The sequence below is a fragment of the Galeopterus variegatus genome, unplaced genomic scaffold, assembly GCF_000696425.1.
Source record: "Galeopterus variegatus unplaced genomic scaffold, G_variegatus-3.0.2 Scaffold472, whole genome shotgun sequence".
Classification (NCBI taxonomy): Eukaryota; Metazoa; Chordata; class Mammalia; order Dermoptera; family Cynocephalidae; genus Galeopterus; species Galeopterus variegatus.
In genome coordinates, this window is record NW_007726583.1 from 75083 (window position 1) to 102421 (window position 27339).

Consider the following 27339-nt stretch of genomic DNA (forward strand, 5'->3'; position numbering starts at 1 on the left):
AAAAAAAAAAAAAAAAAAAAAAAAAAAAAAAAAAAAAAAAAAAAAAATCCTAGTCCTAAGATTCTTATTAGTTTCTAAGAGTATATAAAGATTTGCTCTCAGTTTGATCCCTGCACTGGCCAGCTTCTAGGGAAAAAAAAAAAAAAGAAAGAAAGAAAAAAAAAAAGATTTGCTATCATCGTGAAATACTATATCCAATTCTTACCATTAATAACTGGTGTATAAACAACAATCCCAACCAAGTTTGGGTCAGATACAGTTGTGTCCAGAATAAGGCCCCCAATGCTGAAAGACATAAAATTATGTAATTTAGGCAAGAGGAAAGGAAATGTTCTTGAAGTTATTCTATACATACAGATACCCCTACTGTTTAGACTCTTTAAAATATTTACACATTTTAAAAACAGAGCAAAAAGAAAAATATTTAAAGTAAAAATATCAACAGCAAAATGTTGAAAATAAAAAATGGTATAAGCTATAGCCCCAAATTTCATTATTCTGATCTCCAAGATATTTTATTTGGAAAAGAAAAAGCATATAAAGCTTTAAATGCATTAAAATGTCTGGAAGAACAGATATCATTAACCATTTCTGTTTCTAGAGGGTGAGACTGACAGGAGACTGATGGTCACTTTATATCCTTCTGTGCTTAGTAATTTTTTATACCATGTCATCTATTACTTTAATAATCAAAAAAAATAATTTTAAAAAGAGTATATTTTCATATTTCAAATAAACAAAGCATTAAAAGGAAGATTTTTATTGTGTTAAAACTAACTATAGTTGTGTCTTATCACTGGTAAATTAAAATGATGAGTTTTAGCCACTGAAAGCCGATCTTCAGAACAAGAGCCTAGGGCCGGCCCGGTGGCGCACTGTAGCAGTGCGCCGCTGAGGAGTGTGGCAGCGCTCCCGCCGAGGGTTCGGATCCCTCATACAGACCGGTTCCTGCTCACTGGCTGAGCGAGGTGTGGGGGCAACACCGAGGGTTGCGATCCCGTTGCTGGTCCGGTCCGGTATGGGCGCGACACTGAGGGTTGCGATCCATTGCCGGACACGAAAAAAGACAAAAAGGAAAAAAAAAAAAAAAAGAACAAGAGCCTAGATAAATAACACACAGTTACATAGTAGCAAGCCATACACTCTCAATGTCTCAATGGAACTTGGAGATGTTTTTTACAATTTCCAAGACCATTATCAGTTAATTAACTCCAGTCTCTTGGCTTATGTACTGTAAAACACTGCCAGTCCCAATATTTCATGGGATCTTGTTGCCTAAATCTTCCAGGAAAATGAAATCCACAAAGTGAACCACATGCTGTCACAGAATGGGATTGATTGTCAGAAGATCAAATCAAATATTCTTACCAATATCTGATAGTTAACATTACGAAATTATTAAATCTTTATTATTTTATTCTTCAGTAAAATAAATGAATTATAGTTTAATATGCTTAATCTATGGGAGTTCCTATTTTAAAAGTCCACTATAGAGTCCAAAAGTAATCCTCCTTAGAAATATTTAAATATTTTAAGCCCTAATTAAAATAATAATATATATATTTCAAGAACAAACTAATTATGAGTTAAAGAATAAATCTCTCTGCAAAAATGCATAGATCATGTTGTGGATATAACACAAACATTTGCTAAAAATACATTTTTAAATATTATCATTACCCAGAAAGTGAAATACACTATAGAAAAAAATTAGAAAATACAAACAAAAAGAAGAAAAGAAATATCAACCCTAATTACATCGTTCTGAGTTATAATGTTCGTATACTGGTATATAGCCTTCCAGACATTTTTTACTTACATATATTATTTTATTATTCATTTCTTAAATTGACAAATAGAAAAATTGCATATATTAATCCTATATAACATGTTTTGAAATATGTATGCATTGTGGAATGACTAAATTGGGCTAATTAAGATATGCGTTACCTCACACACTTTTCATTTTTTGTGATGAAACACTTAAAATCTATTCTATTAAAGTTTTCAAGAATTCAGTACAATGTTAACTAGTCACCATGTTGTACAAGAGATCTCTTGAACTTATTTCTCCTGTCTCTGAAATTTTGTATACTTTGACCAACATCTCCCCAATCCCTCCTCCAGACATTTTATAATATGTGTACAGTCATGAATCCTTAACGATGGGGATACATTTAGAAAAATGCATTGTTAGGCAATTTCATTGTTGTGCAAATATCAGAATATAATTACACTAACCCAAATGGTATAGTCTACTACACACTGAGGCAATATGGTATAGCCATTACAATCTTACGGGACCAACATTGTATATGCCATCTATTTTTAACCGAAATATTGATATGCAGTGCATGACTATATTTTTAAAAATAAAAATTGGATCAAATTATAATAAAGTAGTAGTCCCTAGCCCCACTCCCAGATCCTTCTCTCTACTAGGAACTCTTTTCAACTTCTTTAGCTGTTTCTTCTGACAATGAATTCTATATTTCTAAATAACATGCTTATACTAAATAACAGCTTATACTGCTATTTGTTCATTTTTAATTTTAGACATTTATCTCATGACTTCCTACTACGGCAGATGAGGATTTAGTCTCTCTTATACTTCCCTTTCCACTTTGGTTCCTTCACAAATCCCTTCCTTCCCCCATCCTACCAATCTGGTTATAATTCGTGGTGAAATATTTAGGGTTGACTTTATTATAACAATGGGATCATTGTTATAATGATATTTTGTGAGCCACAAAGTGTATTCTTAGATGTCCTCACTTTTTTTTTTTTTTTTTTCGCTTTGCCTCATCTTTTTCTTCACTTTTTAGGTACCTATTACTAATTCAGCCTCAAATGTGTAACAAAGTAATATTTAGGGTTGACTTTATTATAACAATGGGATCATTGTTATAATGATATTTTGTGAGCCACAAAGTGTATTCTTAGATGTCCCCCCTTTTTTTTTTTTTTTTTTTTGCTTTGCCTCATCTTTTTCTTCACTTTTTAGGTACCTATTACTAATTCAGCCTCAAATGTGTAACAAAGTTAATGAACTAACTACCTCTGAATGCAGTCAAACTCATCAAGTAACCAATCCATTCCACATTTTTGTTTTTTCCTTAGAGACATCCTCTTTAAGCCCACTGTCCTCCTGCCAATCTGATGGTCGCTCTCTAAGCCTGATGCACAGTTGTCATCCTGTACCTTCCCCTTTTATAATTATAATGTCTCCCATGTTGAATCTTGTTCTATATATTATAACCAAGTCCCAATATTTCATAGGATCCTGTTGCCTGAATAGTCCAGGAAAAAGCAATCTTCATTACAAAAAATGAACCACATGATGTCACGGGAAGGGTTTCCTCATTCCTGTGTTGTCTTCTCTCTTGATTTATTTCCTTATTTTGACAGACCACACCTTCTATCAGCTTTATGCACATGGGCATGGGAAGTATTCTTTGAGATCCTGCATTTCTGAAAATTTCTTTAGTCTTCCCTTAACCCTGTTGACACTGTGACTACGTTTTAAAATTATTTTCCCTCAGAATTTTTAAGGAATCACTTTTGGTGTTAATGGACATCATTCTAATTCTCAATCCTTTACATGAAACTTCTTTATTCTCTGGAAGCATTTGGATTTATGATAACATGTTTTGATTTGGGTTCCTCCTACTCTAATTCATTGTGCTAGAACTCAGTGGGCCCTTTCAATCTGTAAACCCATGTTCTTCAGCTCTGAAGAGTTTTCTTGCATTATCTCCTTCATAATTTTCTTTCCGTATCATTTGTCTCCTATTGTCCACCTCTTTGCTTTCTGTTCTGCTTACCAGGAGAGTGTTACTCAACTTTATCTTTCAGCTTTTCCAATGACCTTTTTGTTTCTGTTAATATATTTTGAAATTCCCAAGAGTTCTTCCTGTTTTTCAAATCTTCCTTATTACAGCATTCTGTTCCTACGTTATAGATGCTATTACTTCTCTTATTTCTCTGAGGAGACTGATGGTAATTTTTTGAGGGTTTTCAACTATCCCTACACTTTCTTTGAGTGCCATTTCTTTTTGGTCTTTCATGTTAGAGGCCTTCATCAAATGTCTGGCCATTCTTTACTGTCTGCTCCTCTTTAAGGGACATAGTAAGCATACTTGGAGCTCTCTGTGTACATCAGCACAACTTGTCAGCCAGTGGACCTCACTGAAGAACAGTCAGGTAGGTTTGCAGCTCTTTCACTAAAGGACCCACAAGGGTCAGTATCTGCAGGTCTTTTCTTTTGTGCTGATAAGTTTCACCAGAAAGGAATGATCTAATTTTCTGCCTGGGGGTATAACTCTGTCAGCATTCTATGAACAAAGAAAAGGAAGTAGGATAGGGTTCTCACTGTTCAGTATGTAGACTTTCACTTAGTCTTTCTATTTTTCATTCATTGCTTAATCCACATCGTCACCTGCACAGGTGTTTCTGAACCTAAAACCTCTCTGATTTAGCCTCTCCAGAGTTCATTCTTCTCTTCTGCTGGGGTGGGAGGGGGTAGTCACCCAGGTGCTCAAGCTACAGAGGACTTTTGGGATCTAATGGCTTACCTAAACTTCCAACCAATCTTCCTCATTTCAGCTTTTAGAAGTACTTAGTGCCTCTAATTCCTCTGCCTTTCTGGGTTTCTGATGCTCAGATCAGCTTGCTTCTGATAGGCAGTTAGGATTCAGCTTTTTTTCACTCTGTTCGTTCAGTAAACAACCATCCATCTAATTCCTACCTTCCTAATTTTGACAACTCTCTCACTGCTGTCCTCTCTGCTCCCCATCTGTCTTTGTGGTTTTATAGCATTTTTATACTTTCATCACTGTCATTTTAGTAGTTTCAGGAAGTAGGAAAATAAATGTGCCTTAATCTATCATGTTTAACAGGAAATTCATACCCTTTTTAAGTTGCTCTTTTCACCAGATGTATAATGAACATCTTTCCATAGCAATAGAAATGCTACAATGTTATTTTAATGGCAAATTAATATTCCATTTTGTGACTATACCACAACTTATTTACTAAATACCTGATGGCTAGACCTTTAAGTTATTTTATTTTGTTGTTGTTGTTATTATTAAAACTCCATGTGATAAGGATGTTTACAACTAAATATTTTATATTCATCCTTAATTGTATCTTTAAGTCTGTCAGAGTCCTAGATGTGGAAGTAGTCAAATGGTATATACACTTCTAAGGCTTTCTGATACTTATCCAAGCGACTTAACTATTCAAAACAAGCAATGTCCTTGTCAGGTTAACACACGCATGTGCGCACACACACACACACACACACAAACACAAATACCACTAAATGTTACTAACAATCTGGTAAGGCTTTGTTTGCAGAGAAGTTTGAAACTGGTAGCCAAATGAGGTTCTGTACGCCTACAAATTTTAATAACTCCTGTTGCTTAGATCCATTATTACCTGGGAAAATAATGAATTGACTATATAAAATCATTAACCCAAGAAATAAAAACAGGGAGATGATTTGTTTTAATATGCACATACATACATGCATACAGAATACACACACACAGATATTTTAATACTAACCTACTTATAACCATAGCTGTTATAACAGGCTCCCAGCCTGAGTGGAGAACTGTCCTTGTGGCTGGATGTTTAGCAGCTATTATAATCCAGATAGGAGTTAGAGCCAAGAAAAAGACACCAACTAATGGAGAAATGTAGTAATAGGTCTCTAAAATTAAAAACAAAAAGAGAGAGAGAGAGAGAGAGAGACAACATTTCAACCTTTCTTCTATGTAGCAAATCTAAATTTCTATTAAGAATAAAAGTTTACCAGAAGATACGATGCTATCAAACATATTAGCATGCTATACATTTCCTACAAATTTCAAAAAAATTTAGCACTGTAGATCAGGTAAAAATATTAAATAATGTAACTGAAAACTAACATATTAATTCAATAAACACTTATTGAAATAGCTATGAGACCTACCTGTGAATAGCAGCAATAATAATGATAACAACAGTAAAAAAATGAACATTTATTTAGCTCCTACTATTTACCAAGTACTATGCTAAATACTTTATATGCATTATCTCATTTAATTGTCCCCACCAGTATAAGGTAGATACTGTAATTTCCATTTTATGAAGAAATTGAAGGTTAGGAGCTTAAGAATACAATGAAGAAATATTCACAGGTTGAGTTGAGAGAAAACATATCTGACACCAAAGTTAGTGCTCTTAACTCTAAACTATAAAGTTAAATAGGATATTGTTTTTGTCCACAAGGATCTTATAATACATGCATTCCATGGAATATTGGCACATCAACTGATAATAGACATCCAAGCTCCAAAATAAAATTGAAAAACTAAGTTTAATAAAGTTACACAAATTTCTTCACTGCAGAACTACTCAGAATCTTTATTACGCTAAGATGGAATAAGTACACTGTACTAACTATAATTTGGCCAGACTATATAGTTTCACACCTGAGTTTTACAACACACCCTGGACAAGAAATTTAACCTCAATTTCCTTATCTATAAAATGATAATAATAATATCTCATGGGGCTATTATGAGTCTTAAGAGAATTAATACATGTAAGTTAACTAGATTAGTGCTGTGGCGCACAAAAATGAGATAAGTCCTACAATATTTTATTTATTAATTGAACAACATCATCACCATCATCATCATCATTGCCACTATTATTAACATCTTACTATTTGGGAAACATTGGGGTAACAGATTGCCAGGACTTTGTTATACCTCTCTGTGGTAGATTGTCGTCTTTGATCACAATTATTCATTCTCTCCCCATTCTTGTTATAATTTCTCACAAAGAGAGTATATTTCTGTGCCTCAATGCCTTTGGGTGTGGCCATTTGTCTTGTTTATAGACATGATATATTCCATCTCTAAACAAAATTTTAAATTTGCTTTCAGAAATGACTAGAAGACGTGTGTGTGTGTGTGTGTGTGTGTGTGTGTCTTAATTTGCTTTTACACACTAGACAACAGGCATTGCACTGATTCCTGAAAGAAGGGAAAGAAATGAAATAAACCCTAAAACAGCCCCAGCTTTCTGACTAAAGGTACCTATAGACCACAACTCAGGGAGGAGAATTCTGGCAGAGTAAGGCTGAGAAGGCAAGAATTTATAGGGTGGAACACTGGAGAAGAGGAAGCTATTAGAGAGAGAGCTTGAGAACTGAATGCATGACACACACGCATAGGGTGAACTCCACAAAGCTAGGCCAAGAATAACCGGAGAATTGTAAGCTGGGAAAGTCCCAGAGTTTACAAAAGGCTGAAAGTCACTCAATGTCTAACCCACCTCTTTGAACACTGAGAGCATTCAGAAGAGATCCGAGAAAGGACATGACTTAGTAGTAGGGCTACCCCTAGAGTAATGTCTGCTCTAGATCTGCCCCAATAAAGCTTAAAAGCAAGCCTTGTAAAGCTCAAGCTAATTCATAAATAACTGCATACAAGAACAAAATCCATCACTCTGTAAAGAAAAACAAAATAATCAAGCACTTAACAACATTACTTTCACAATATCTAGCATCCAACAAAAATTATATTTAAGAGTTTGGAATAATATTTGGTCTGATTTCCAAACTTAAATACCCTGAGATATTCTATCTACTTTAGACATTTTGCTTATCTCACAAAACTTTCCAGGTATTTAAAGTAATCTGTATAAATCTAATAAATTAAATGTATAAATATGGTGACTTAAGTTTTCATAAATACTCATATAACACATACAAATTTGGTAAGATTTTTATTTAACAATCACAAGAATAAATAAATTACTTAATTATAAATGAATTACAAATTTTAAAATGAAATTAGAAGACTGGCATGTATGGGCTAGTTTACAAGTATATAAAATAAATATATAATGCCTCTTTAGCATAAAACTATTAATTCTATGAGTTTGATTTTCAAATATTTTTATACTCAATTCTAAATCTCCCTAAGGTTAAAAGTAACATACCCCTTACTGAAACAGTTATATCATCCCAAGACATTTTGGTAATATCATTTCAGCTGATCAAAGTTTTATTATTAAGAGATTTCATCCAGGACATTCCTGGATCCTTCTCAATGACTCTAATATTTATTGTATTTAGTAAGGACTTCATCACTTAAAAACAAAGTTGATCTCACAGTCCTTGTAGCCTATACCCTTAGATTTAACTTAAATGTGACTAAATTTTTGTAATACTCACAGAATTCTGTTAACACTTACCCCAACTCTTACCCTTGACTGAATTTTGTATTTCTTTAGCTTCTTAAGATATTTAAAGATCTTCTCATCTATGATTAAAGATGCTTGAACTACATCAAAATTCAATTTTTTCATTTTTTTTCCCATCAGGCAAGAACAAGCAGTTATTATAGATATGAAAATAATATCTAAACAAATTTTATTAGTAAAAAATAATTATACTAACAATATTTATTTTTGCATTTTCTCTCATTTAAAGGAATATGACTAATGCTACATTTAGTGTCACTTTCTCCACAGCTTTTTAAAAGATGAAAAAATCCTTATTTGTTGAATGGATTCCCAGTTCTCCTTGTAAACCTTTAGGTAAGGATATGTAACATCTCAATTAGAAAACACTTCTATCTCCTAAAACTACTAAGGTTGCCAACAATCTAATTATAGGACCAAATAGAAAACTGAAAGCATTGAAATCCACTAAAAAATGAAAAGAACTATTCTGCTAGGTCAGCTCATCTTAGTATTTCATTTTCAAGTCAAGATAGGAGCACTGTGCCAGGCTTTAAAGAAGTTATCCTCAATATTAAATTTCTGGAAGGACATCTGAAGTTGAAAAAAGCACCCACCACCCCAACCCCAGAATCACTGTCCTGAATTTTAAAAGAGGAAGAAAAATTTCTCAGGACAGAAACTAAAAATAATGAGTGGGCAGTTCCTGAAAAAGCCAAACAGAGTTTAACTTGATCCAGCAATTTTACTTGACCCACATAACCCAGCACAAGAGAACTAAAAACATATGTTCACATAAAAACTTATACACTAATGTTCATAGCAGCATTATTCATAATAGCTAAAAAGTGGAAGCAACCCAAATGTCCATCAGACAGTGAGTATGGACAATGGAACTGTATGGACAATGGAATATTATTCAGCCATATTGTTAATCCAGTCAGTGGGATATTATTTAACACTTAATATGATTGAGTACCAATTTATGTTACAACACAGGTGAACCCTGAAAGCATTAAGCTAAGTGAAAGAAGCCAAACACAAAAGGTAAGATATTTTATGATTCTCCTTATATGAAATGTCCAGAATAGGCAAATCAAAAGAGATAGAAAGTAGATTACTGGTTGCCAGGTGTTGGGGGAGAGGTGGAATGAGGAATGACTGCTAAATGGTACAGGATTTCTTTTTGGGGTGATGAAAATGTTCTGGAATTAGATCACAGTTATGGTTGAACAATCTTATGAATGTATCAAAACCTTTAAAAAGGTGAATTGTGACTTAAAAGAGGTGAATAGCATGTTATATTAATTATATTCAATATTAATTATATTCAATTTTTAAAAATTCTAAGAATTGAAAAATAAGGAGAGGCACTACATTCTTCAAAAATATTGATGTCATTAAAGACAAAGAACATGCATATGTATATAGAGAAAAAAAGAGAACAGAAAATAAAGTAAATGGGGTAAAATGTTAACATTAGGTGAACCTAGGTAAAGAATATGCAGGTGTTTTTTGTACCATTTTTTTTTTTTGCAAGTATTCTATACATATAAAATTATCTCCAAATTTTATTAGCTGTTTCTGTGTGAACAGCAAAGCAATTGGCATTTTAAGTTGCAAATAATTTTTCCTAAATGCCGTTTAATAACCATCAGAATTTTTTCAGGAAACTGATATTCTAGAAATCACTGTAGACTAAGATAGTACAGTGCTAAAAATCTCTCAAGCATAGTGACATTCAACATAAATTTAGATTCTATCTTACATCAGGGCGCAGTGATATTCTGGAATGCCCTGTAAATAACCAGATGGCATCCCTGTTAGTCTCCATAGTACTGAAGTAGCCTGAGGCAGATTGCTATTGCTCTTATAGCTTCAACTAAGACATCTTTTAAAAGTTAACCTTGAATAATGAGAAATCAATTAATATTTTGCTTCTCAGATATTGCCTAAAAAAAGAAAAGCTGATAATTTTTTCAAATCAATAAATATTATGTACACTCAGGAATTATATAGCCATGTAGTTATAAGTACCTGAAAGTGAGTTTTTAAAATCCTTTCAAAATTATGCAAACAAGAAAAAAGAAAGAGCAATAATCATTGTGTACAAGTATTTCAGTTACTGGCCCAACTTTAGATTTTAAAATAGCTTTCAAAGATTACTATATGTTTCAGTATACAGATCATTCACCCTCTTGGGTTAAATTGATTCCTAGATATTTTATTCTTTTTGATGGTGAACTTAGCCTTAAAAAATCATAAATGGGATTATTTTCTCAATTTCTTTTTCAAATAGTTCTTTATTGGTATAAAGACATGTGGCTGATTTTTGTACACTGATTTTGTATTGTGCAACTTTACTGAATTCACTTTAGTTCTAACAGGTTTTTTGTGAAGCCTTTAGCCTTTAGATCATGTTATCTGCAAATAGGGATAACTTTACTCTTCTTTCCAATTTAGATGCTTTTCATTGCTTGTCTGATGGCTCTTGCTAGTACTTCCAGTACTACATTGAACAGAAGTGGTGAGAGTGGACATTCTTGCTTTGTATTGGATCTTAGAGAAAAGCTTTCAGTTTCCCCCCATTGATTGTGATGCTAGCTGAGGGCTTTTTATAAATGGCCTTTATTATTTTGAGGAAATTTCTTCTTATAACTAAATCGCTTAGAGTTTCCACTAAAAAGATGTTTGACTTTGTTAAAAACTTTCTGCATCTATTGAAAGCATGTGTTTTTATCTTTCATTCAGTTAATGTGGTGCATCATACTGATTGATTTGCATATATTAAACCACGCTTGCATCGCAGGGATAAATCCCACTTAGTCACTGTAGTAGTCCATTTCTGTTGCTTATAACAAAATACCTGGAACTGGGTCATTTGTAAGAAAACAAAATTTATTGCTTACAGTTTTGGAGGCTGGGAAGTCCAAAGTACAGGGAACACATCTGGTTAGATGACTCTACAGCAATGCAGGGTGTCACATGGTGAGAATGGCAGAGCAGAGAGAGCTAATTCCTCACTCCTTCTCCTTTTAAAGCCCTCAGAACCATGCCCATGATAACCATTATACCATCAATGGATTAATCCATTTACTTGGGCATGGTCTTCACAATTAATCACCTCTTCAAGGCTGCACCTTTCAATTACCATAATAGGATTTTTCACCTTCAACAGTTACAGTGGGGATCAAGCTTTAATGAGTTTGGGGGAACATTCAATCAACTGCAGTCATGATGTATAATCTTCTTTATGTACTGTTGAATTTGGTTTGCTAGTATTTTATTGAGGAATTTTGCAGCTATGTTCACCAGAGATACCGGCCTACAGTTTTATTTTCCTGTGGTGTCTTTGTCTGACTTTTGTGTTAAGGTGATACTGGCCTCAGAAAATGAGCTTGGAAATAGTCCCTGTAGTTCTATTTTTATGGAAGAGTTTAAGAAGAACTGGTATTAATTCTTTGAATGTTTGTTAGAATTAAACCATGAAGCAATCTGGCCCTGGGATTTTCTTTGTTAGGAGGTTTTCATTTACTACTTCACTCTCTCTGTTATTGCTTTGTTCAAGATTTCTATTTCTTCTTGATTCAATCTTGGTAACTGTGTTTCTAAAAATTTACCCATTTCCTCTAGGTTATCTAATTTGATGTCATAAAATTGTTCATGATAGTCTCCTTTGATCTTTTTTATTTCTGAAGCATCCACTGCAATATCTCCACTTTCATTTCTGATTTTGTTTAAGTCTTCTTTCTTTTTTTCTTAATTAGTCTAGCTAAGGCTTTGCCAATTTAATTTTTTTTAAAAAAGAACTCAGTTTTATTGATTTATTCCACAGTTTTTATACCCTATATTTGATTTATTTTGTTGCTCTGATCTTTATTATGTCCTTCCTTCTGCTAACTTTGGGTTTCTTCTTTTTTTAGTTTCTTGAGCTATAAAGTTAGGTTGTTTATTTGAGATCTTTCTCCTCTTTAAATGTAGGCATTTATCACTATAAAACTTCCCACTTAGGGCTAATTGGTTAGCTTAGTTGGTTAGAGTGTGGTGCTGATAACACTAAGGTCCAGGCTTTAATCCCTGTACCAGCCAGCCACCAAAAACAATAAAAACAAAAACTTCCCTCTTAGAACTGGTATTACTATATCCCATAGGTTTTGGTATGCTGTGCTCCATTTTCATTTATCCCAAAATATTTTTAAATTTCCACTTTGACTTCTTTAATCTATTGGTTGTTCAGGAATGTGCTGTTTAATTTCCCCATACTTATGAATTTTCCAGCTTTGATCCTATTAGTGATTTCTAATTTCTTACTATTGTGGTCAGAAAAGATACTTGATATGATTTCAATTTTCTTAAATTTGTTAAAATTTGTTTTGTGGCTTAACAGATGATCTATCCTGGAGAATGTTCCATGTGCACTTGAGAAGAATGTGTACTCTACTGCTATTGGATGGAATGTTTTGTATATGTCTGTTAGGTCCATTTGGCCTAAAGGTTAGTTCAAATCCAACATTTCCTTATTGGTTTTCTGTCTGGATGATCTATCCATTGTCGGAAGTGGGGTATTGAAGTCCCCTACTGCTACTGTATACCTGTCTATTTCTCCCTTCAGATCTGTTAATAATTGCTTATATATTTAGGTGCACCAGTGTTGGGTACATATATATTTACAACTATTATATCCTCTTGATGAATTGGCCCCATGAAACTTTTCTTAATGTCCAATTCTTGGAGAGCCATATAATACATGACCTCTGTAATCAAAGCCTATAGCTACCATAAAATCTTTTTTTTTATGTCTAAAGACTGCTAAGTGTTTTCAATACAGTTCAGGAATTAAATTTTGTTTCTAAGAGCTAGGCTTCTGAGCAGGATGAATGGGGTCCAGTAATTTAAATGTGTCTCCTAATCTTTGTATTCAGAATAAAAATACAAGGCATCTAACTGCTGATCTTATGATGCCACCTACTGCTCACATGCAGGCACTAACAATCCAAACACACTGACACTTCAGAAACACCTTTAACTGTTAAATTAACTATGAAATTAATCTATAGCCCATTAAAAAAATATCCCTTTAGGGGATTAATGATACAAATGAAATGCAAAAGACTGTATTTTAATTAATTCATCTTGAATTACTTTGAGCCAACTTTCAGAAGACAAGTAAAAGCCTAGAAAATCCTAAGCAATAATTAATATATTATTATTTTTCAAAATAAATATTATTTTTCAAAATTATAGTCTGTGATTGTAATTCCATTTTACTTTATTTCTTGATCCATTTAAACTATTAATGTATCACTATATAACAATCAAAATATTGAAAGCTTTAGATGGCAACACATTACGATAAAATCTTCTATAAAGAGAGTTTATCAGATTATGTAATTTTCCAGGACAGATAATATGTTAGGCCACAAAACAAGTTTTAACAAATAAAATTTTAAAAGTCAGCACACATTATTTTCCTCAATAGTTGATTTATCTTCTGTAATCTCACAGTACTTAGTTTGTGTTATTATAATAATTGTCATATTTATTATGATAACATTCTTCAATGGCATTCTCTTTCTTACCACTGTGTCTTCAACTGATGAGACACCTGGTATTAAGCAGGCAGCTGAGAAATGTGTTACAAATGACTTACTGGTAACTTAAGTGCCCAAGTATGCAAATAATATCCCTCTCTTTTTTAAGTAAACAGGGAAACCCATCCCAGAACATCTATCCCCATTCCCACTCTCAATGTTCCTGAGCAGACCCTTAGAATTTCTGTCTTCTTAGTAATACTGGGAAGAAACTCTTCATACTCTTCTATTCTCTTCCTCTCTCTTACCTCATCCTCAACATGAGATTTATCTAATAGAGAAGACTAAGGAATAGGGCACTATGTATGCCTAATTCATACCCTCACTGGCTCTCTCTTTTGGCCTATTGATGACAGTCTCTGTTCCCCAATACAGTTAACAGTCTATTCTTATGGGGTGAGGATAAAAGTTGTCCAGCTGTCTGCCTGTGAGTGAGTGGGTAAGTTTAATAGAATTGGAGAAAAATATTAAGCCACATTCTGTAATACTAGACATAAGCTAATATTTCAATCCCTGACTTCAGCATCTATTTCTACATTGTATAATAATTTAGAGAGGAAAAAAAATGACCAATTTATTATCCTAACAGTGTAAACTAGAGCAGATTTATTTTCCTTTAATAACGTAACTCATTTTATGTGCTTTTTTTTTTGAGTGGGAGAAAAGGGAATTGAGCATTACCCTAAATATACTTGAATATATAACATCCCTTGTATATTACACGACAACAAAAGCCAAGACCTTTGGGAACAAGATCTTACAGTTAAGCCATTGATCATTTACTGTCTTTTACCTTACTTCAAGTGGACACATCTTTATCTTCGAAATAAGAAAAATTTTCCTTGAACATACACCATCAAGTCATGTTAATTTTTTTATACCACTCATTAAATATAACTTAAGGCAGTTTTATAAACTAAATAAAGCTTCCCCTGATATCTCTAAAAGTCATAGAAAATTATTGCCTTTGGTAGGTGAAAGAGCTTTCTTTAGCTCAAGAACACATATCTCAGACTCTTGTTTCTTCAAACTAAGTATACTTTAGATTTATTTTAAAGTATAACATAAATCTGTATACAACACATGAAAATATGAGAACATGTGAATAAATGTTTACCTCTGGTTTGGCTTATAAACAATCTTTTTTTTTTCTTTTTCTTTTTTGTATTACTGTGGGTTTCTGTTTTCTTTTTCTTTTTTAAACTTGGCATCAAAAAAAGAAAGACCACAATCATTTAACCAATGCTCACAAATCATATTCATTTATCACTGACCAGAGCACAAATATGCATTGAAACAATTCATTAGATTCTATAAACACTCTATCACTATTTATCAGGAATCACATATACAATACGACTTCAACTTCACACAGTATTCAGGCTAATTTTCATTGTGTTTTTGTTTTGTTTTCATTTTTGTTAACTTCCATGAGGCTACTTATCGGTGTGGGTTTCTGATGAGGGAAAAAAACCCACTGGTAAATTTTAAGTACCACCATAACTTTATATTCTGAGTTGGCAGTTCAACAAATAACAGAACAATTCTTAGCTGGCTGCATATTTAGAGGAAAATGCACAAATCATAGACTATCACAGACTTGTGTTCAACCTTTCTACCAGTAGATGGGTAAACTTGGGTAACAGACAGAATTTCAATGATCCTCAGTTTTGTCATCTGAAATTAGAGATGATAATCCTTATCTTACAGAGTCTTAAACTCTATAAGAGAAAAAAATATATGAGAACCACAACACATAGTAAGTGTACAACAAATGACAGTTATTGTTCTAATCAGTCTCAACAAGAGTTCTAATACAGATGAAGGTCACCATGGATTCATGGCATTAATGCAGTAATATTTATTTAAAGAGACTCTAAATAACACATTATACTTAGTTTCAAGTCAACTTACCAAGACAGGAGTACAAACCCTGACTTATCCAAGCTAATATAGCAAGAGTTATAAGGTCGCCAAAACTAGCAGCAATGGGTGTAGCAACATTATCAGGATTTATACCAGTCTTCTTTGAACCAACGATGACCCCAACCATTATTATTCCTAGAAGAAAGAATGTTCATTACTTTTTATGCTATGATTGAAAGAAAATCAATCCCTACAATACCGAAGTGTGTAGGATAGACAAAAAGCATATCAGTTCCAGTCAGACTACTTAAATAAGCTGACTAAAGCAAACAAAACATGTAACTCTAATGCTTTGGCAAAATGCCTTTCAACAAACTCCAAGTGGGGATCATAGAAGATTTGAGAAGTTCAATGCTGCATTTAGAGACCTGAAAGCTACTGTAAAATTATACTAAAGCTAAAATTTCTAACTTAGTAACATGTATGTCTTAGATGTAATATATTTGTGTGTATCAAATCCAAAGATTTTCATTTTAACCCTCGAAGTATAAAACGTCAAAGAAAGGTGAATCATATTTATATGCATAGAAACTGGGACAAAGATTAACAAAAATAGATTTGTTCACATACAGTAACTAGAAGTGCTTAATTTATTTTATTATTGGAAAGTGTTGAAGTATTAAGAAGTAGAAAGTAATTAAATTTTGAACACTGGAGGCCAGAACATAAGAAACAGTCTTTGTAAAGATATTCTTTAAACCCAAAGTTTCTGTCTATAAACCTATAACAGAATAGAACATGAAAATGTAACTGTGTGCTTGCACTTTTAAATCCTTATTTTCTTGCATAATACAAATGCAAGGAAAATGATAACATTTATGTCCACACCCAATTATATAGATTTCTTGTGCCAACACATTCATTAAGAAGATTCAGTACAGAGAAAATTTAAATGTTTATTTATGAGCTAACCATAAATCAAAGCGGAAACCTAAATATAGCTACAGAAAAAAAATGAACAAACTCTCACCACATTTTTAAAGTAAAAATGACTTTAATTTTTTTATTCCATTTTTTAATATATACTCATTTTTATATATTCATTTTATAGATAATAAAACTAAAGTCCTGGGTAGTAGGGTTTGAATTCTTGCCTAGGTAATATAGCTTGTGAGTGACTCTAGCTCAGTATTTTTTATTCTATCCCATAAAGCCAAATTTTAAAAAGTAGAATTTTTGTCTTTCATCAAACAATTCCTCACATCTCATATTGTGGAGGATTTTTCTTTCTTTTCTTTTTTTTTTTCTTTTTTGGTGGCTGGCCAGTACAGGGATCCAAATCCCTGAACTTGTTGTTATAAGGCTGCACTCTTAACTAACTGAGCTAACCAGCCAGCCCTCTAGAGGATTTTTCAATCACTGGACTTACCTTTCCCACAATATCATTGTAAAAAGAAAAAAAATAATAGTAGCAGAAAATTTTTTTAAAATATTACTTAATAGTCAACAAGATGTGACTATACAGAACTAATTCTTTTTCTAAAATCAGCACATTTAAAGATCTGTATGGGAAGTTCTCCTATGATCCAGTGCCATCTATATCTTTTCAGCTGAAAACAAATGTTTTGCATGCATCATGGTCCACCAGAAAAAGCTGGGAGTCAGGAAACGGGTTTTAATTCTGATTCTGCTAACGAGCTAATGAAATTTAACAAGTCCCCTTACCTGTCTGAGTCAGTTTTCTCACCTACAAAATGTGGTCAATAGTATCTGCTTTACATATATGAAGGTGGTTATAAAGGTCAAGTTATCAAAAAATCAGAACAAATTATTCAAAGTAAGAAGCTTTAAAAAAATGTATTCTAAAAATCTGAATTTTTGATAGTTTTGAAAATCCTAGACATTTCAAATACTTGTTAGACTAAAAAATTTTAAACAAAACTTTCTAAATGAAACAAAATCAGAAAGAAAACAGAAGCAAATGAGCCTAAAGAAACAGAGTGCTGATGCTGCTCATATAACATTTCTTTTAACCAGAAATTTAATTTTCTAATAACTTCGTTCTGCTTTGGCCAGTGTTAACTCCATTCAATTCCAATAATTCTATATAAAGACAAGAAACTATCCCTGATATAATTTAAGTACTAAAACAAAATGTTTAAAATATTTTGGAAGTCTTAAATTTAACAATGTTCCTTAAATTCTTAGAACCTAGCCAGAAAAGTTAGCTGTGTTGTATGATCACCTGACGTGAACATCTTCCATTTTTAACTTTGCTGGTGATATAAAGTTGAGAAGATGGCAATTATAAAATAAAAAGAACCAAGTCTTTATAATTATGATTCCATAATAAGCTAGTTCTCTAGTATAAAGTTCATATTAAAAATAAATATAATGAAAGATATCCCAACTAAGAAGTTCTAATGTAGTTAATTTTTAAAACCTCTTGGCTTTTAAAAATTCTATAGCCAACAATATGCTGTCTTAAGCATAGGTTTATATTTGTATTGCCACAGAAACAGTGAAGAAAATTTTTTTTGAAATCTGAAACTTAAATAATTTTTAACAGAGGGACTGCTTTTGAAACTCAGAATTCCTGGAACACTTGTTTTTGCTTGAGTGGCAAGCCAGTAAATCACCTGCATGATTTCCAGAAAGGAGTTTCTCAATTAATTTACCTTACAGAAACAAATTAATGTCTAGGCTATTTTCCTAATCGTCTGGGAAATATACCAGATTATCTAAGGCCAGAAGACAACCTCAGAAAGCCTGTTCTACACTAAGTTTTATAAATAATAAAATATAAACATATCTAAAATAATTAAGATATTTTTAAAGTTTGTAATAACTTCTTTCTGTTGTTTTCATAATGAACAAGTATCACTTAAATACAAATAATTATTGAAAAATAAATTATTTAAAAGTAAAAGGCTGTAGAGTAGACATTTATAAATTCACTTACCCTGCAGAAGAGATGCAATGAAGGCAGTTGCCACACTGCTAGAGCACAAAAGTATGGAATGATCAAGGTAATATTTTCCCTCTGGAATCCAGCCCAATATAATTGCCGCCACAGCTGCTAGAAAACCAACTACTGTTGCCTGAACCTAAAAAATTTTTTATAAAATCCAACTGAATTACTCATTTTAAAAACACACTTAAAATTTTTGATTGTGTAAATACTGTACACAAGAAGTCCAAAGAAAATATTGCATATGGTAATTGAGCTGCACTATCTTTTAAAGAACCTACTATATTTTAGCTTTAATATTCCCTAATATGATGGGTTCTCATGTTGCCCTGATCTGGAGGCAGCAGGTATGGAACGGGGTCCAGGAATCTGTTTTCAACAAGCACCCCAAGTGATTTTGATGGTGTAAATCCCCAGATCATCTGAGATAATCCTACCTTCAGACCAAAAAGTACCCAATCCACACTTCTGAAATCTGACTCTAGAGGCAGTGTTGGTAAGAGATTGGATTTTATAATAGAATAATAGTTTGATTCTTGGGTCAACCACCTAATCTTGTGGCAAGTTATTTAAATTCATTCATTCAACTAATATTTATTTAGATCCTATGATGTACAATGCACTATACTTGGTGTTGGGCTACAAGTGGTCAAAATAGATTTATTCTCTGCTCTCACAGGGCTCTTGGTCCGTGGGAGAGAAAGCATTCAAAAATAACCTTACAAATAATGACAAACATGATTAGTGTTATAAAATCTTCAGTTCCTAATCTATAAAATGGCAATAATAATATCAAAATTTAAGATTTAAATTAATTACATAAATATATAAAGTGCTTCCTACAGTGCTGACACAAAACAACATTCAAAAAAATTGCAACTAAGAAAACTAACATTGATTGCAGACTCAGAATCAGATTAATAGAATGTCAAAACTAAAAGAAATCTCAGGAAACTATTCCACTGATTCTTAGCTGTGTTTGTGTCATGAACCCCTTTGACAACCTGGTAAAAACTCTACAGAATAAAGATCCTTTTCTCTAGGAAAACACAGAGGCACTCAATATTTTGAGTAGAACTTCTAGGCGTTCACAGACTCTCTGAAGCCAATCAATGTACTGGAACCAAGGGATCCAAGCGAAAAATTCATGAATAAGTCTGACCTGTCATAATGAATGAACAGAAGAGCCAGGACTAGAGAGTCCAGATAGCCTGAATTCCCGCCCCATGATCTTTTATTACAGCTCCTGTTTATGTCACCCACAGATTGACAGCAGACATCCAAGCTATAAGCACCATTATGGCTGTAGCAGTTGTTAAAATATTTTAGTACTTTCATACTCGTTAGTAAATAACATGATAATACTTCAGCCGCAAAACTAATTAATAATGTAAATTCTAACATTATGATTCCAAGTATTTTCTGGTTTGACACTGGAACACAGAGCTAGGGGTCCTGCTGCAGACATCATGGTATATACAATGGTACCTCAAGAAGTTTGAGGAAAAATTGATTTAAAAGATAATATGAATCCTTCCATGAACTTATTGAAGACCCTGTGAAGCTATATATAAAGACTTTTTGTATGTATATATCTAACCATTTCTGAAGAAATGGACAAACTTAGCTGGGATGAGAAAGTTCTATTCTGTAAACCTGCAAAAGAATGACTTATTTAAAAATCATTAATTGTACCCAAGAGAAAGCAAAGTCTGGGTTCGAGTAGTAGCTGGGGAGGTTAATAGGGGCTATAGGCGTGAATAGATGTTGGTGCGGGGCACATCCCTCCTGATGAGGTAATGGTTTCTCAGATGGGACTGGGGACTTTGCTTTACCTGACAACTTATGTTGTCAAGGCAGCTGTTCTGTACAATGATAAAGAAATCTGTGACAGGTAATCTGCCTGAGACCCCATTTAATAGGCAGAAGAGCACATGCCTCCCAGTAAGTGAAAGCATGAGCCTCCTCTGTCCTTTCCACCCTTCCCTACCACTTCCCTCCATAGCCAGTCTCCAGGCAGAAGAGCCTTATGCCAGCTCATCCCACCCCCCCACACACACTCATCTACTCCCCCATAAGTTTTAGCAGATGAAGCCTTAGGGAGAGAATAACCTCTCACCCAGCCCCTCTATCTTCTTTTCTTCTCACTTTTGTCTACTGGTAACTGGGCTCCAACCAATTGCTGCCTCACTGGCTGGCATCAATTGTGTCCTGATGGGCCTGCTTGGGGTTCCCTGTTCTTTATACACTCTTGGTGGAGAGGCAGACAGAGACATGCGCTTCAGGCTATGGCAACTAGGATAAGTGAATCCCCACCCATTTCTCGCTCCCATTGGACCAACACATGCAGGGAGACGGATGATAGAGAAAGAGTAGAGATTAAAAGTGAAAGGAAGAATTAAAAGCTAAGATGGAAATTATTAGAATGATTTGAGTCTTCTGGGCTGACCCCGTGGCTCACTCGGGAGAGTGTGGCGCTGGGAGCGCTGAGGCCGCAGGTTTGGATCCTATATAGGGATGGCTGGTGCACTCACTGGCTGAGCTCAGTGAGGGCGACACCAAGCCAAGGGTTACGATCCCCTTAGTGGTCACAGAAAAAAAAAAAAAAAAAAGAATGATTTGAGTCTTCTGCCTTGGAGATAGGGGAGGGTAGAGGGAGAGGAACAATAGAAACTCACCTGAGACTAGAAAGAGCTGTAGATTATATACAATCCATGGTTTAGTGCATATGTAGTTTGTAACTTAATGTATTCATTTATATTAACATGAGTAACATTAACAAATTAAGAAAAGCAGCTTAAACAAATGGCTGAACACAATATATATAAAAAAGAGCTCAATTTAATTAAACAGATGATTTACTTTAAAAAATCAAAGCAGAAAAAAACACCTAAATAATGAAGTGTTAAATATTTATTTGTACAGATATTAACGCAAATTCTGACTCTATTACACTTTTAAGATAAAAAATATTTTCTATATTTTGTATATTTTTTAAATGTATTTTTCATATTTGAAATAATTTGACCAGTTTCTAGAAAAAGAATAACTTGCAGAGGTCATGGGTATGCATTTATTCCATCACTTTTTCAAGGTACAAAATTATTGTTTTGGTGTGTACTGAAATAATTAAATAATGGTATACTTTATAGTACTAATATTTACTCCATTTAACATCTAAGATCTATAAATAAATAACATATATCACTTACCTGCTTTAAAGCCAAGTTGCCAATTATTAGGTTCCACTTTTCAATGGGTGAATCCATCTTCCCAATATTTACCTGTTAAGGTGGATATTTTCACTGAATAATCTATATGCTGTCTGCTCTGTTTAAATGAAACATTGTCTTAAAGCCCAAAATAATTCTTAAGTAAATCTGATAAGCTCACATTGCACTTTGAATATAATTCTGAATTAACTACCAGTCTTACATCTAACATTCAGCTTGTCTGAGATGTTTAAGCAAAAAACTTTTTTGTACTTAACTATCTTACAAGAACTACTGAATCGGTGAGTAGTATCCACCTACTCACTGATGTTGTTTTACAACTAACACCATCAGGTATCATCCTAAAATGCCAAATTTTGTGTATTGAGGCTCTATATAAATAATTACATGATTTTGAGCTGCAACCATTTAATCCTACATCGTAAAACTAATGTAATTTTAAAAACCATTGATCACAAAAGCCAAGATATAAATAAATCATTCATATGTACATAATTTATATTTGTTATGACTAAAACTGTTAGTAATAAAATCCATTCAGTTCACAAATAAATGTTGATCATGTCTCTCAACTATTACAATTTATACATCTTTCTGCTAAATGGAAGAATGTTCTCCGAAATATTATTATTCACATACTCAATTGTTCTGTAAGCTAAATCATATTTCTTAACCACTTAGGATTCAAAAAATGTATGTCTAAATCTGCCAAATTTTTCTAATGCAGTCGTTTGGCAAGTAATGAATAATCACTTGTAAAAATAATATACTGAATTGGATTTCAATTATTCATCATCTGCTTGGTTGTGGAAGATTTTCAAATGCAAAAAAAATAAAATAAAAATCTATGGGTGAATGGGTAAAGAAGGAGATACAAAGTTGTTATTTATGGGTAGGTTAACCATGGACAGACTGAAGTTTAGCTCACTGGCTTCAGACCAGCGTGTTAAGTTCTACATCAACATTTCCTCTATCAATTTGGAAAACAGATTCTATTCTGTACTGTGGACTTTAGTCTCAAAGTCTCCAGCAAAGGCAAACATTGAGATTTCTCAGTGTTTCAGAATAATTATTCATTCCATCTTTATTTATATGTGGGTACTTCAAAAAGCTCATGGAAAGATTTGTATTATCTTTTAATTCTATTTTTCCACAAGCTTTTTGAAGTATCCTCACATATTTCTTTACTTAGCCGGGGAATCTAAATTATTGATGAAATTCATGTTTGCAGCTCTAACAACCTGGGGCTTTGTTCAACTGGTTAATAAAATACAAGTAATGTTTAAAGAGTGAACCTACCTCTGGTTTACAGTTCAAGAAATAGGCAACAGAGAAACAAGTGTTATTTTTAAACAACTCTTAAAAAAAATGTCTGTAGCTTTAGGAAGCAATCTAAAATGAGTCCATGAAAAAGTATAAGATGTCAAGACTTCAAGGTTGCTTAATGTCCAATGAAGACAGACATACATTAGGGTATGAGAAACAATCAAGAAAGGTGGGAATAACAGAATGAGTGCTATGAATTAGGTATGCAACTGTGCTGGATTAACTTGATACCATCACCACCAATCCCTTTTTATATTCCTCAAAATCTCCTTTCCTATAGCTTCAGGTTACAGTCTTCCAGTGAGAGGAAATTGTCCAAGATTTGGAATTTGCAAGTAAAGCAGAGGCCATTATTTTTGCAAAGTGGTCAGACATTGTAGGCATACAGACCTCTTCACTGCAATGCACACATGGCTTTCTTTCCCAGATCCAGTGCTTCAAGCTGTTTCTCTGATTCTCCTACCAGAGACCTCCACTTCTCCAACTTCTCCCACATTTGAGTTAGCCTAAATTCCTTTATTAAATTCCTTATTGCCACAATACATAAAATGGCTCTATCTCCCTGACCAAGCCCAGACCAATAGTACAAACTTACACTACTCAATCTGTTTTATAAATGATGAAGATCACACTCTCTACGTCCCTTCCAGATCTAAAGGCCTATGAATCTGCAATCCTTTTGGTCTAAGATAAAACCATAATAGCAAATTAAAACAATCTGTGATGTAAAATTTTTTAAAAAGTAAAATAGACTCAAATAATAATACTTTTTTTTTTTTTACAAAGACTTTTAGAAGTAAGGATTAAAAACAATAAACTAAAAAGAAATGTTGACCCAAATTTACCTTGTTAGAGAAAATAGGTATGGAATTGGCATGCATTGGGGTATATGGGTGGAGGTATGGCAGGACACAGAAAATTGACTTTGTTGCCTCCATCTTGTAAAAACTTCACCAAAAATTGGGCTGATCCACTCTACTGTCTAGTGGTTTAGGGTTAATATGAACCATCTCAGTTTTTGCAGAGATGGAGAATTATGAGTGTTCTGTCTAAAGTCCTTTGCTAGACCTACTTTTATTAGATTAGTTGACTGATGGTGCTCAGCTAGAGAAACCAAGAATTTGAAAGGTGATACAGTAGGGCATAATCTGGTAGAGACTTCTGTGTAACCCAGATTAATTTAAATTACGTATATCTTAAAGTATTAGAAAATAGGCCAATATTTTTGCAGAGACACCAATTAGTTTTTTAAGAAAGAGTAAAGCTGAGGCCAGAGCCTGAAGACATGTTATGTTTGGCCAACACAGCGTTTTTAAAATTTTTTAATCTGAATTCCCTTAGGTAGAATCTGCTGTCTCTAGTTTTTAAAATCCTTACGTTGTTCCTCTAAATATATGTTACTTACCTTACCCTGAGGCTTATGAGTTAAGGGCAGGATTTAAGATTTATTGAAGCTAGACATAAAAGTGGGTTGGGATGACCTTGAAATTATAGATTTAAAAATATAGTTCCTATAATTGATACTAGAAAAAAATATGTTTAATGTTGAAATACTTGAAAAAAGGTTCTAAAAGTTTCCACTGAAGTTTTAGTCTTTTTTTTTTCCTTTTTGTCTTTTTTTTCGTGACCGGTAACGGGATCGCAACCCTCGGTGTCGCGCCTATACCGCGACCGGCAACGGGATCGCAACCCTCGGTGTCGCACCCGCACTGCACTCAACCAGTGAGCGGACCGGTCTCTATATGGGATCCAAACCCTCGGCGGGAGCCCCGCCACACTCCCAAGCGCCGCACTCTACCGAGTGCGCCACCGGGCCGGCCCTGAAGTTTTAGTATTAAAAAAAAAAAAAACAAGTAATAAGTATAGTCATCCCTCCACACCTATGGGGGATTCACTCCAGGACTCCCACAGATACCAAAATCTGTGGATGCTCAAGCTCCTGATATAAAATGGTGCAGCCTACACGTATCCTCCCATATACATTAAATCATATCTAGATTACTTATAATACTTAATACAATGTAAATGCTATATAAATAGTTCTTATACTGTATTTTTAAAATTTGTATTATTTTTTAATGTTGCACTGTTACTATTTATTTTATTTTTATTTTTTAATATTTTTGATCCTTGTTTGGTTGAATCCATGATGCAGGACTCATGAATATGGAAGGCCAAATGTATATGTGCCCAAAAATAGGTAAATAAAAATAAAGTTAACCATTGTTATTTCTGGGTGATAGGTTTACAGATGATTTTTATTTTCTTGCTTTTTAGTGAATTTTTCAAATATTCATCATTTTATTTAAAAATACATATTTGTAAAAGACAAGGGCTGCTATCCCAAATACACAAAGAAGTCTTAACAATAAGAAAAAAAAAACAATCAAAACTCAATAAGTCAATAAGAAAATAAACAATCAGATTAAAAAATGGTTCAGGGACCTTAACAGATACCTCACCAAAGAAGATATACATATGGCAAATAAGTATATAAAAAGATGCTCCATATCATATGTCATCAGGAAAATGCAAATTAAGCAACAAGATACTATTACTAATACACCTGTTAGAATGGCCAAAATCCAGAACACTAATGATACCAAATGCTGGTGAAAATGTATAGCAAATGGAACTCTCATTTATTGCTAGTGGGAATGCAAAATGGTACAGCTACTTTGAAAGATAGTTTGGTGGTTTCTTACAAAACTAAACATATTCTTACTATACAGTCCAGCAATCATGCTCCTTGGTATTTACCCAAAAAAGTTAAAAACCGTCCATACAAAGACCTTCACATGGATGTTTATAGCAGCTTTATTCATAACTGACAAAACTTGGAAGCAGTCAAGTCTGTCTGTAGGTGAATGGATAAATAAACTGTGGTACATCCAGACAATGGAATATTATTTAGCACCAAAAAGAAATGAGCTCTCAAGCCATAAAGAGACGTGGAAGAAACTGCATATTACTAAGTGAAAGAAGCCTGTCTGAAAAGGCTACATGTTGTATGATTCTATTTATATTAAATTCCAGAAAAGGCAAAACTATGGAGACAGTAAAAAGATCAGTAGTTTCTGGGGATTCTGGGGGAGGGTGGGATGAACAGGAAGAATACAGAGGATTTTTAGGGCAGTGAAACTACTCCATGTAATACTATAATGAGGAATACATATTACAGATCTGTCCAAACTCCTAGAACACACACATCTAGAGTGAGTCCTAATGTAAATTATGGACTTTGGTGGATAATGATATGTCAGTGTGTATTCATCAACTGTAACAAGTGTGCCACTCTCGTGGGGGATGGTGATAGTGGGGGAGGCTATCTACGCACATGTGGGGGCAGAGGGCACATGGGAACTCTCTGTACTTTCCACTTAATTTGCTGTGAACCTAAAACCACTCTAAAAAAATAAATGCTTTTATTTTAAATTTTAAAATAAAAACAAAACAAAAACACATAACTGGTAAATTTAAAAACAGGTAACTAAAAAAAGAAATAATCTCAGCTTTTTGTCTAAATGTGGGATCTACACCATAAAAAACTTTAAAATCCAGAAAGTATTAAGATGAAAACCATAATATAAATTAAGACCACCTTAAAAATATGAGGAACTGGAAACCAGCTAAAGAGTGGTTTATATACAGTAAGGTACTAAATATTTGGAGGAAAAGAAGAATGAAAAAGTGGAAAGGAGGGAATGAAAACAAAAAATGAGAGAAAAGAGAAAGTTTTTAAGAAAAAGATAACCAGTCTTGTTTCCCTTCAGAAAATAACTACAGAAGTGAGCATAAATCCTTGAGTGTTAGGCACTGAATATTGGTACAATTTTCCTACAGCCTGCAAAATCTCCTTCTTTGTAGTTTTAAAACAGGAAGAGTCTCATCTACCTAGAAGGACACACTGGCAGTCTTGACCAAAGTATGAAGATTTGACTACATGACCTCTCTTAGGAAGGTCACGAATCAAATCACAGAAACATACAAAAACTCCTGTAAGATATAACTGTTAAGGGCCGGCCCGGTGGCGCACTGCTACAGTGCGCTGCTTGGGAGCGCGGTGGCGCTCCCGCCGAGGGTTCGGATCCCACATGCAGACTGGTTC

General features: G+C 33.6%; 1 protein-coding gene across 1 annotated transcript in view; it reads right to left on the reverse strand.

The window, feature by feature from the left end:
• Positions 1-27339, reverse strand: part of SLC41A2 (solute carrier family 41 (magnesium transporter), member 2) — a 126773-nt gene that overhangs the window by 57996 nt on the left and 41438 nt on the right. The window contains exons 3-7 of the mRNA XM_008569168.1: positions 21885-21956; positions 18664-18808; positions 15750-15896; positions 5572-5719; positions 206-285 (exon numbers count right to left, since the gene is read on the reverse strand). Coding sequence (XP_008567390.1) covers positions 206-285; positions 5572-5719; positions 15750-15896; positions 18664-18808; positions 21885-21956 — 592 coding nt within the window. The remainder of the gene's footprint in view (positions 1-205; positions 286-5571; positions 5720-15749; positions 15897-18663; positions 18809-21884; positions 21957-27339) is intronic.